The following is a 12,925-nucleotide window of genomic DNA, read 5'->3' as shown; positions in this document are numbered from 1 at the left end:
AGATCCTTTTCAGTTGACTGAAAGTGGTTCAAAATAAGGTAGTAGGTAGTCACAGTGGTTCAAAATAAGAGTAGAACAAGTTTTTATGAAGGATTGTTTTGTTTTTAACATCTTTTCACCTGAATGCCTTTTTTTTCTCAGTTTTTCAGCTTTGTGAAGCACCTTACCATCAAAGACAATGGCCAGCAATGTTACCAACAAGACAGATCCTCGCTCCATGAACTCTCGTGTATTCATTGGGAATCTCAATACTCTTGTGGTCAAGAAATCTGATGTGGAGGCAATCTTCTCGAAATATGGCAAAATCGTGGGTTGCTCTGTTCATAAGGGTTTTGCCTTCGTTCAGTATGTTAATGAGAGAAATGCCCGGGCTGCTGTGGCAGGAGAGGATGGCAGAATGATTGCTGGCCAGGTTTTAGGTAAGGTCTGGGTTGAATTAATTTTTCATTGATTATATGATTCAGATCTGAGAGTTTTTCTGTTCATGTCTTCTCTTTGTCTCTCTCTCCATAAACTTAACAGTCTGAGGTGTTCTGGATGTTATGACTGACATTAGCCTAATAAAAATGTTGGGTTTATAGGTTTCATAGGCTAAAGAGGATTTTACTTATTAGGCTGTTATGTGTTAGTAGAGACTGGATAACCCTTAGTTGGCAGTCTTGAGTAAGGTTGGGGAGATAGTGATATTTCATAAGGTACTATTGCTGCTTAAAATGGCTGTGTCTTACCGCACACAGTCGACTGGGTGAAGACAGTATAGCTTAGTCATGTGTTCTAGAGTTAGATTGCTGGGCTGTATGTTGGGGCCTCACAACTATGTGTTGGGTAGTCTACATAGTTTGGCTGAGCCTTAATTTTTCTCGTTTGTTAAAATGAAGGTAATAGGACCTCAGTTTATTGTCTGTTCTTACCTGAGGTAATAATACTTCGGGGTTGTCAATAGAAATTAGATAAATTGAGAGGATTAATTGAGATGATTCATGAGAAGCTTCTAGTTCAGTATGTTACACTCAATAAAAGGTTGTTTTAGATATTGGTTCTCCCAGTAGGATTCTCTGTGATCTAGCATGTTCAAATTTTGAGAAATGAGATCTGAGCTCTGTTCAGAAACAGTTTATATTCTGAACTTTAGATCGCATTACATTTGTTCAGTCCATTGCAAATCATTCTTTAGAGCTCAGGATATCTCGTCTTTGGCCAGTGGATCGATAACCTTCAAGTTGGCTCCTGTGTCCTTGAGACCTTACTCTTCTAATATTGCATTGCTTCCTTGCTTTCTGGTACCACAAGATATTCCAGGTCATCTGTGTATTTCTTGATCTATCCTGGAGTTTGTCCCTTTTTCATAAGAGTGTTGGCTCCTTTTAATGGGAGTTATTTAGAAACCTGTTATACCAGCAGTGTTTGTTACTGAATTTCAGTTGCATCTTGGGCAGAATAGGGGACACTTAACTTTTTTAAGAAAACAAAACGTATGCTTTTACGTGCGCTTTGTATCGCAGTTTCAAACAATCATATCTGTGTTTTTACCGAAATTAAGATAACTAAATGTTATTTTAGATTTGAGGTTCATTTTATTACTATATATTCTATTTTGGATATTGACTTAGTACAGTTTTCCTTTGATTGAACAACATGTGTTTGCACTGTGCAGATCCACTTATACGTGGAATTTTTTTTTTTTAATATGTATTACAGGAACGTTGGTTGAATCCCCCAGTGCGGAACCACAGATAAGGAGGGCCAACTGTTAAGTTATATGCAGATTTTCAACTGTGCAGAGGGACAGGGCCCCAACCCCTATGTTGTTCAAGAGTCAAGTATACTGTACTTTAGAATCACATGAAATAATTATTCTATAAGGTTGTATAATCAGCTTGATATATAGTTTAGTTCTGTTTCATTTTGTTATTACATTTTTAAATTGATTTAAAAATTCTATATTTAATTTTGTAAAATCTTAGGATACCAAAGTCAAAACTGTAAAAAGCAAGGTTGTTAATAATAAACATTAAATATTAAAAATTAGAAATGTTCAGTGAGCCAAGAACTCTGAAGATTATTCATAAATGTAATGGTATTTAGCAAATAGTGTACTTAACTGTCTGTTTTTCAATTAGTCATTTAAACTGAGTTTTGGAGAGCTGGCTAGCTTTTGGCTAATTGTTTTTTGACAAGTGGTCTCTTCTGTTAAAATACGAGGGAGAACATGAACTCTTTCGTGGGTAGTGGGTGGCATGGTAAGCAGCTGGGCACTCTGGCATAGGTATTTTGAAAATTATGCTGTATATGGAAACTAGGATTTTTTTTTTTTTTTTTTTTTTTGAGTCTTTCCCTTTTCTTGGAGTGTGTGTATGCATGCACGTAAAGGTTGTTTACTTAAGCATCTCGCTGTTTGCACAGTATTTCTTTATTTTCTTTTAAATAGTTTCTCCAAATAGAGTTTTGTTTTTCTTTATAAATTTATTTATTTTTATTTTTGGCTGCGTTGGGTCTTTGTGGCTGTGCACGGGCTTTTCTCTAGTTGCGGCGAGTGGGGGCTACTCCTCATTGCGGAGTGTGGGTTTCTCGTTGGGTGGCTTCTCTTGTTGCAGAGCATGGGCTCTAGGCTGCAGGCTCAGTAGTTGTGGCGCATGGGCTTAGTTACTCTGCGGCATGTGGGTTTTTCCCAGACCAGGGCTTGAACCCATGTTGCCTGCATTGGCAGGTGGATTTTTAACCACTGCTCCACCAGGGCAGCCTTGCACAGTATTTCTTACGTATTTTATATGCAACTTTTCAGGTTATCCTATTTGTAAGGAGAATTAAAAATTCCCCTTTGGGGATAATTTTGAGGGTGCCATACTTCAACCCTATTAATTCATGAATTGCTATATATTTATATCTCTGAGGTCATTTACTCATTCCTAATGTTTGTGCTTATTCTAAATGCACAGAGTCATTTCTGGAAAGGCAACTGTTGGTCACTGAAACTTTTCTCCTTTGATAGTAACTGAGTGAGCACTCTCTGAATGGTGAGGGTTTCTCATTGAAGTGTGCGAGCTGAGGGTAGAAGGTACCAGAGACAAACTTAATGTGTTTTGCATAATGAATGCTTTGTTGGTACAGAACAGAGGACAAAGAAATGTAAGATTAAGTCCAAACTTTTATATGACAAAGAAAGGTGAGGTACATCTTTTGACCTTTGTTGATGTGTATGGCCATGTACACTTTAAAAAGCTGCAGTTTGAGGACCACCCTACCCCACCCTACCCCTCAACAGAGGTGTCATTAAAGCTTTTGTTTTTGTTTTTTCAGATATTAATCTGGCCGCAGAGCCAAAAGTGAACCGAGGAAAAGCAGGTGTGAAACGATCTGCAGCGGAGATGTACGGGTCAGTACCAGAACACCCTTCTCCGTCCCCTCTACTCAGGTCCGGAACTTTATTATTTATAACTGCATTGTGTCCATCAGTGGGCATCTTCTCTATCTGTTTTCTGGATGTGGGGAGGGTTAACTGTAGTATGTTTTATATGTGCGAAAGTGATGCTTTATTAATTTTGTGTTAATATACCTCCTTTTACCCCATTTCCCAGAGAATTATTAGAATTCCCTGAGGTTTTTACTATTAAAGAGTAGTTTGGTATTTAAAGCATAAATTAAAGTCCTTCAAGAGGAGTTATTTAGCTTCTAAGAAGCTGGGGAGGGAGAGAGGGAAGGAGGATGACATAAGAATGTTTAATTTACTATTGTATTTTTCCATGTTCTTATTTTAGCTGTTATGTTGTGTGTTGACATTTTAGCAATCTTACACCTAAATTTGCAGTTTGGCCACTGAATGGCCAGTGACCTAAGGTGATTGGAATTTAGTGATCTGTTGTTTAATGATTGGGCGTTAGTTCATGCTAATCTATTGATCTATTTGTTGGGTTGGTTTAGCGTGGGTTTTTTTTTTTTCCCATCTGCTGTTGTGAATTTACATCAACAGTTCCAAATTAATCCTCTTTGGTATTTATTTTTCAGCTCCTCTTTTGACTTGGACTATGACTTTCAACGGGATTATTATGACAGGTATGTTTAAAATGTTTTGTCTATTCCAGAAAGAAGCTGTCTAGTGAGAACCATTTTATTTTTCTATTTCGTAGTAATGTTCCATTTTGTAGTAATGAATAACAGACATGTTTTGAGATAAAACCCCCTCTTTTCTGCCAGAACATAATGGAAAAATACCTTCCCCCAAATCGTCAGAGGTAGACTAGCTGAGGTGATGTTTCTGTTGATTTCAAAGAATCAGTTTATATATATTGTCAGGGCAAATGTTTTAATTTGTTTGCCACATAAAAGTAAGGACTGACTTGCCTAATGTTGAAATGGGACTAAATTAGCAGTATCATGTTCTCTTCATTATTTCCCTATTGCATACTGGCCCCTTGGTTTTGCATTGTAAGGGATTACAGCAAAACTATAAAAAATGATTCCTAACCTTAAAAATCCAATAGTCTACTTTGAACAAACCAACCAATACGAAATAAGATGCAATAAGCATATATAATGAATTAACCATACAGATTGCTTTAGGAGTTAATGTTGAAGTGTTTGTATTGTAGGTTGGGGGTGATGATACAGTTCTAAAAGGCAGGGAGGTTGGAATAATATTATGATTTCTTGTGCCTACAGAATAGCATTCGTATTTGAAAAAGTCATGAGAGAATTGGTAGATGTTTGGATAGGGATGTGTTATATATGACTTTGAGTGTATAGAAAATTTTAACAGTGTACAGTTCTACCTTCATGAGAATTGTCCTCTAAAGTTTTACTTTTAGTTGTCTTGGTGAGGCAGTGAAACTGACCATCCCTTTGTCATCCCACTCTAAATAAGTTTGGGAAAAGTTCTTTTAAGTGAGGAATTTCAAAATTGAGTAAAAGAGAGACAGCAGAGAATAGTGAAATCAGATGTTTTGCAGAAATATCTTCATATTTCTTACCACTGCTATTTGGTCTTAAAAATTGGTTACAGCACCACTGTTGGCCTCACTTTTTAGTTTTTCAAGAGGCAAGAGAATACTTTTAGTTATTCTCTGTATTGCTTAATATTGTGGAGTGTCAGTGAAAAAGAATGTCTTTGACCTTCCATTCTAATCTCAGCCAGTAGAAAAAGAATTCTGATGAGTGATGGAGTAACCAAATAGTAGCTGGAAAAGAGCTCATTTAAATATATACTGAGGTCTGTTGGGGAAATGAACATTTTAAGAATGGAAAAACTTCTCAGGAAAATGGTATAGTTTTCTCTCAGAAGTCATCCTGAAGATACTTTATTCACAAGATTAAGATACAGTTAGTAACATCCTGAATCAACTGTTAGATTCTTAAGAAGATGGGAAATTGGCTGTGAGATGTGCTGAAAGCTCTGCTTCCTGTTATGTAAATGGAGGTTAAATCTGTCTACTTAGTCACTTTAGTCCTTAGTCATACCCTGAAGAACATGAAATTCACATGAATATTTCAAGACATAAATTTGACATTTCTACTACCTATTGTTATGTTAGGGAGGCAGCTGATGCAGAGAAGAGAAAAGAATAATTGAGGAATCCAAAGACTTAATCACTTAGTGGAAAAGGTTATGACCAGAGTCATATATGTCATCTCAGTTTTCTTATCCCTAAAATGGAGATAATAATGCCTACTAATAGAGTTGTTATGAAGACTAAAGGAAACATGGAAGATAGATTGCATTATAAAATAACCCTCAAATATTATTATGCTTTTAATCAGTCAAGAATTCCCAATCTTTTTAGAGCACGAAAATTCCTGTAATATCAAAATGAAGGGAATCATGGACACCCCACCATTCCTCTCCACAAACACATCTCTAGCATATTAGAGTTCTTTATGTGACAGAAGTCTTCATAGTGAAATGAAAACTGATTGGTGTTTGTTTTCTAGACATGCTGTTTAGTAGTTACTTCAACTTTTTTGTTTACTCTGTTATGGAACTTTTTAATTCAAATATACATATATAATAAAGTAGTATATCAGTAAAAGATAAAGACTGCTTTTATAAACATAATGACAATACCATTTATAATTAAAATAGTTAAATTAAAATAATGTCATCAGTTTTTTTCCACAGACTGGAAATTTTTTTAGACCACAGATTTTGCAGGTTGTATTTTGTGTTGTTTAGCATGTTCCTCTGCCACCTGTATTCCCTGTGAACTAGTGGGGTAGATTTAGAGGCTAGTTGAGATTCAAGTACTATTTTCTTCTTTTCTTTTCTCTTTTTTGACATGGGGGAGGTGGGAGAGGAGGCCAGAATATTTCATGAAGGTATTACGCACTTTAATCATCATTAGCCGGACTTTTGTTAGAAACTTTAAGAATGAAGGCATTGGGTGTTTCTTAAGGAGATATATATATATTTTAGATATCAGGGAGTAGGTGATTAATGATGTTTTGTTAGGAGAATTAGAGTGATTTGTATTTTTGCTTGGGTATTTGTGGGTATTGGTGATCAAGTCCCAAAGGTTATAAAACTGGAGGATAATCAAATATTAAAACTTAACTGAGTCACTTATATTTTAATATGCTGTCTTCTGAGGAGACAGCAGATTGGATTCTGTAGTCTTAACGCAAATTACCTTTTTCATAAATTATGTAAATTAGGCCTGTCTTTTTATTTGTTCTTAAGGCCATTCCTGATGTAATAGATGTTGGAAGTTCTTAGATGAGTTTAACATAAATTGCCAACATATGTGAAGGTACCACTTTAGATAGAGTTGTTAATGTCACTCATACATTGTCAGCTCTTTCAAATACGCTGTAAACTGTCATGCATAGTTTATAATTACTCAAAGATTTGTTAACACATTTTTTTTCTGGTAGGAATACAAGGCTCAGAGTTGGGTGAATATTCATGGGGTCTGTGTATAAAACCAGGAGAGTTGCATCAGTTACCCTTGAGTACAAAACATACTGTTCCTTGATGTTGAAAGTCTGATAAGTCCTATAAGCTGACAAAGATCCAGTTCGAGTTCTGTCCTGTTAAATCTTGTTGCTTCTAGGGAAATTGTTGCTAGAGTAGTTCCTGTTAGAGGACTCTTGGGTGAAGCAGTTCCTTTGAGTGTTTTTTCTTTCAAATGCTTAAATTAATTTCTCTTTATTTATTTTAATTCTCTTTCCACATTGATATTTAGTCATTTATTTTTGAAATTACTGATCATTAGAAGGCACATTGTGCTGTTGTGCCGAAAGTGTTGTAATAAAAATAATCGGCACATTGTTGGAGATAAACAGGCATTAAAGGTTTATCAGGCATAAACAGGCTGTAGTTTTTGGTATAGCACAGGGAACTCTACTTGATACTCTGTAATGACCTATATGGGAAAAGAGTCTAAAAAAGAGTGGAGATATATATATATGTATAACTGATACACTTTGCTGTACAGCAGAAAGTAACACAACATTGTAAATCAACTCTTTTACAATAAAAAAATTTTTTTTAAGCTATAGTTTTTGAGGAATCTTATCTTTCACGCAAGAGGATTGGAATATACTAAAAGTAGATCTGAAAGTTCTTCGATAGGCTAACACGTATGAAATTGTTTGTCATAGCTAACCTGGCAATATTCTTATCAAGCTTGATTTATAAGTGTTTCTGATTTCTGCCACAAATATTCACAGTGTTTTCTTAAGTGTAAAAACATATCCATTTTTAGGAAAAGCTTTCAGATGTACTTTTCTGTAATCAGTTGTAGTCCTGCTTTTCTTTCCCTTAATAAGATCATCCAGGGAAAATGTTTTGGAATTACAGAGTGGTGATGATAGCAGAAATTTGTGAGAATACTAACAATCACTGAGTTGTACATATTCAAAGGGTTTATTTTGTGGTTTGGTATGTGAATTGTGTCTCAATTTGAATAAAAGAAATATCAGTTATGGACAGTGGAGTAATTCTTTCTCAGTCATTCTTCTATAAAGAACTTGGGAGCACTTACTTAGATTTGATAATAGGCTATATAGTATGATAGCTGAGACATGTTAAACACCTGGTAAGCAAAAGATCTGGTTCAGAAGGACCCTGGTTTTAGTTCAGTGGTCTTTGTGGACTTTATAACACATAACTTACTATAAGTTGCAAATGGATAATGTCAATAATGTATAAGTGAATGAACTGTGAAGTTGTTCCACTAGAGATTTTTCAGAGTGCTATTATTACTCCACATATAAATACATTAAGTAAATATTGCTAGTACACCATGAATAGAGGAATGAAGTAAATCTACAAGCAGATCAAATATGGCACATGTATGACATGCACTATATTATACAGTGAAGAAAGTGCTATGAAATTAATAGGGGCTGTTATGTGTCCTGCTTTGTACAGGATTGTCTCATAGAAAGATGAATTGTGTTGCCCTTTCGGGAGCTGTAAGCTCCCCTGTTAAAAATTAAAGAGCTCCAGGTAGTTTCACAAAGGGCAGTGTTTGAAACTGCCTTTGGTATTAAGCAGGAGATTTTTTAGGCAGATAGGGTGAGGGTACATCTCTAATAAAGATACACAGTTATGAATATCCTTAGCATATTTGGGGAAGCAGCCAGCTATGATTGGAAAGAATGTTGGTCGTCAAGGGCAGTTGTATGGCATATTTAGTTGTGTCATATTAGCAGTGATGTCTTATAAACAATCCCATGACTAGAAAAGAGAAACTGGAGGAGGAAAAGATGTGTAGTTACCATTGTAAATGTTGGAATGGGGAGAGATTTCTGAGGTAGACTGCTCTTGGCATGATTTATTGGGTCAAAGTTATGAGAGCACGTGCTTTGTAGGGAGAAAATAGTCAAGTAAAGCTGAGATTTTTATCTTTTATGACTAGAATTATGCCATTAAAGGCATAACCTTTTTTGCTAAGTGACAAGTGTTTGGAAGCTTTGAGTTGTTAGAATTTTGGGAAATAAGCAGTTTTGTTGATACTTACCCTACAGATCTTTTCTACTAAGGTATGCTGGTAGAGAGTGGAGAAAAGAAGTTGAGGTGGGGGGAATCTCCATTGAAATGCAAGACAGGTAAAAGAGGCTGACCATCATATTCCTTAAACTAATATTTGAGCCCTTATTTGTTCTAGGCATACAGTGTTTTAGGTTTTGAATTAAGAAGTCAAAAAATACAGTATATGGATTGGAGGCACCACCACCCATCTTATTGGTGTTAGAGGAGCTGTCTTCTTGGCTCCCTCCTTTTCTTCCAATTTTCTGATATTCCTGAGCAACACTGGACCCAAGAGATGGGCTTTGTATGTGTGTATGAAGGAAGAGTACATGAAATATTTAGGTTTTGGAGAATTGAGTGCGACCATCTGCTTGGAAAGGGCATGTGATTCAGAGAGCAAGAGGGTTCTTGGCTACTTGGAAAAGCTAAGAGGTACCTCTTTAGGTGACAGTTTAGATGTCATTTTAGGCATAGGGTGAAATTTTTCATTTGCTTAGAGCCCTTTTATTGGTTCTTTCTGGAACCTGATCATGTTGTAGTTGGCAGAAAGATTTTAGATGAATGCATATATTAGTATGACTATACTTGAACATAAATGTGATATTATTGGACTTAAATTTGTGTCCTGGACTCTTGTTGAGGAAGTGGGAGATATTTATTTGAAGGGGAGGCCTTTGCGTCAAGATCAGAATCTGCTTTGGCTCTTAATTAAGTGGTGTTTTGGGTACATTATTACCTGATGGAAAGGTAACCTCTGCTGTTTTAGGAATCTACTTCAGGACATTCTCCATCTGGGTATACTTTGTCAAGCTCCTTGATGTTAATTTTTTCTTTTTTTAAAACCTAGCTTTGTTGAGATATAATTCATTTTAAAGTATACAGTTCAATTTATATATTCAGAGTTGTGCAGTCATGACCATGATCTAATTTTAGAACATTTTATCACCCCAAAAATAAACAACTTGCTAGCAGTTGTTCCCTATTCTTCCTCTATTCCGAGGCCTAGCATCCGCTTTCTATCTATAGATTTGCCTATTGTAGACATTTCATGTCCGTGGAATCATATGAGATGTGTCTTTTGTGACCAGTTTCTTCCGTGAATTTTTCACAGTTCATCCATGTTACACCCTGTATTAGTACTTCATTCCTTTTTATTGTTGAATTATATTCCATTGCATGGATAATACCACGTTCTGTTTATCCATTCATCAGTTGGTAGACTTTTGAGATGTTTCCACATTTTGAATAATGCTGCTCTGAACATTGGTATACACATTTTTGCATGGGTATATGTTTTCATTTCTCTTGGGTGTGTCCCTAGTAGTAGAATTGCTGGGTCTTAATGATAATTCTCTGTTTAACTTTTGGGGGGACTGCCATACTGTCTTCCAAAGCATCTACCATTTTACCTTCTTATCAGCCATGTTATGAGGGTTTTAATTTCTCCACATCCTTGCCAACATTTGTTTTATTATGTATCTTTGTTGTTTATTCTAGTGTGAGGATTATCCTGTTGTGATTTTGATTTGTGTTTTCTTAAAAGCTGATGTTGGGTTTTCATGTGCTAATTGCCTGTCTTTTCATCTTTGGAGAAATGTGTTCAGATCCTTTGCCCAGTTTTATATTGGGTAAAGTTTTTTCATATATTCTGGATATAAGTCTCTGGATACAGTATCTAATATCATTTTTGAAGTTTATTATTACTCTTTTTCGCTTTTTTTTAATATTTTCACCATTTTGCTTTGTGGTCATAGGAGAGGTGTAACTGTCAATTTATACTAAGGACATTTAGCTAGGTTATTATGTTTTTGATAGACTTAAAAAGTTATAGAATTCTAGGCTCTCTTTGGAAATTATATATAGGTATAGGTAGATGTCTGGAAGGAACAAACCAGAACAGCGCTGTCCAATAGAACTTTGTGTGATGATCTATATGTGCACTATTGTTGTGGTAGACAGCCACATATGGGAAATGTGGCTAACATGACTGCAGAACCGAATTTTAAATTTGTTTTAAATTAGCCACACATGGCCAGTCACTACTCAGTTGGACAGTACACGTCTGGAGTGCTACAAAGTTAGTCCTAACTAGATGTAACAGATTTTGAGTAGTGTTCAGTATGAGAAATATAATGAGTAAAGACTGCTCTTCAGGAAGTTAGAGAACCCAGACTGTAGTTTTGGAACAAAGCTGTTGGGAATAGTGAAAGAATATCCAGGAAACTAATGTTATTTTTCAAGGAAAGAAAGAGGACAGACATATCCTTTTGAAAAATAGGATAAGATTATACTTAGATACCCTCTTAAACTGTAATCCAAGGAATAAGAACCAGAGTCTACCAAATAGAATTTGACTTAAGTGGATAAACTTTTTTTCCAGGACCTTTATTACTTTACAGTGATAAGTGTGAGATTAGTGGAGTTTAGCAAGGGGAACAGATTAATAGGGTACAAAAAGTATAATAGCAGGAGAAACTCATCTATGGAAAATTGTCTTTGTGATTTCCTTACAGGAAGCATGGCATAATAGGCTCAAATTACATACATTATAGGCACGAGACCTGATTTTTATTTTGTAATAGCTTGAAAAAGGATTCAATTTTGTGGTAGATTATTATTCAAGTTTCGTCTTATTTTCTTAGGGAAAAACTCTCCCAGTAGTCTTTATAAAGCTAGAAAAAAGGCAGACTAATCCTACTGGCTTTCCAGTTAAATGGGTAGGTTTGGTTTGTTATTTGTTGTTGATAACGTGGCTTCTGATAAATTCTTTCCTAGAGGCCAGTTTAGGAAAGTCACTTATTTTCTCAACAAGTATTTGTTAAGATCTTATTATGAGGCATTGTTGTGTGCACCAGGGGTACTAGTGGAAAATAGATGGTCTCAGAGAAGATGAATGGGTTGAACACATATAGAGCACGTTAAGATGTTGTGTATCTTTAGTTTTTACTCTGAATGAGGGGAAGGCCATTGGAGAGTTGTGAGCAGAAAGGATCTTAATTGTAATGTTTTAACAAGATTATTCTGAAAACAGATAATAAGTGGCTGATGGAATTATCTAGACAATCATTTGGGGAAGGATCAGGGAAGTGACGGTGGGAATGGTGAGAAGTAGTTGAATTTTGAAGTTAATGCAGACAGATTTGCTTCCAGATCTATGTGAGGGCTAAGAGAGGAATCAAAGATGTCACCAAAGTTTTGGCTTGGAATTTATAGAAACAGTAGATAGGGAAAGAACATGGAAGGAACCAGGGTGAGGGGTGAATATAACAGATGAGTGGTGGACATGTTAATTTAACCTCTTTATTAGACATCCACTCTGAGAGATGTAAAGTAGGCAGTAGCAAGTGTGGAAATCATTGGTGATAAGGGTAGGTTTTGATAATGGTGGGGGCATAAAACTTTACAAGGAGATTCAAGAGAGAATGGAAAGACAGAAATTGTGGAGACAACTTAGAAAACTTTTAAAATATATATATAGTAAAATTTACTTTCGGTGTACAGTTTTTACATGTGTACCCATGTATCTACCAGTACAGTCAAGATATAGGTAGTTTCATACCTCCAAAAATTCGCCATGAAGGTCCTTTGTAGTCAGCTCTTCCCTCCACCCTATCCCCTGGCAAACATAAATCTGTTTTCTCAGACAACTCCTTAAAAGAAATTTTATTGTAAGTGAAGAGAGAATTGTACTCTGACCTGGCTTAATAATATGAGAATATAGGAATGAATGAGCTTATATGTTCTTAACTTACTGTTTATAAACAGTATTTTTCATAAATACTGTTTTTAATTTCAGCTTTTTAAAAAGTAAAAATTGGACCACTCTGAGTTTAAGACATTATCTTTTGGAAATATCCAAAGTGACATTTGGGAATGTTTGAGGACATCATGACAAATGAGTAATAGTATAATTCTTTGAAAATTGAGGAGACTTGAAAAGATTATCACCTGGATGGAAAG

The 12,925-nt window shown here is 35.5% G+C and overlaps 1 protein-coding gene across 14 annotated transcripts in view; it reads left to right on the top strand.

Moving 5' to 3' along the window:
- HNRNPC (heterogeneous nuclear ribonucleoprotein C) overlaps positions 1-12,925 on the top strand; it is a 46,046-nt gene that overhangs the window by 25,127 nt on the left and 7,994 nt on the right. For 9 of the 14 annotated variants that reach the window (XM_024118353.2, XM_024118347.3, XM_024118352.3 and 6 more), the window contains 3 exons: positions 142-419; positions 3,298-3,412; positions 4,003-4,050. In XM_024118353.2, the coding sequence (XP_023974121.1) occupies positions 179-419; positions 3,298-3,412; positions 4,003-4,050 (404 nt within the window). In that variant the 5' untranslated portion in view covers positions 142-178. The remainder of the gene's footprint in view (positions 1-141; positions 420-3,297; positions 3,413-4,002; positions 4,051-12,925) is intronic. The other 5 variants (XM_007104798.2, XM_024118357.3, XM_007104799.3 and 2 more) reach the window with 1 other exon arrangement.

This window comes from Physeter macrocephalus, chromosome 11, assembly GCF_002837175.3.
Source record: "Physeter macrocephalus isolate SW-GA chromosome 11, ASM283717v5, whole genome shotgun sequence".
NCBI lineage: Eukaryota > Metazoa > Chordata > Mammalia > Artiodactyla > Physeteridae > Physeter > Physeter macrocephalus.
The sequence above is the reverse complement of the archived record's forward strand: the minus strand, read 5'-3'. Positions and strand labels throughout refer to the sequence as shown.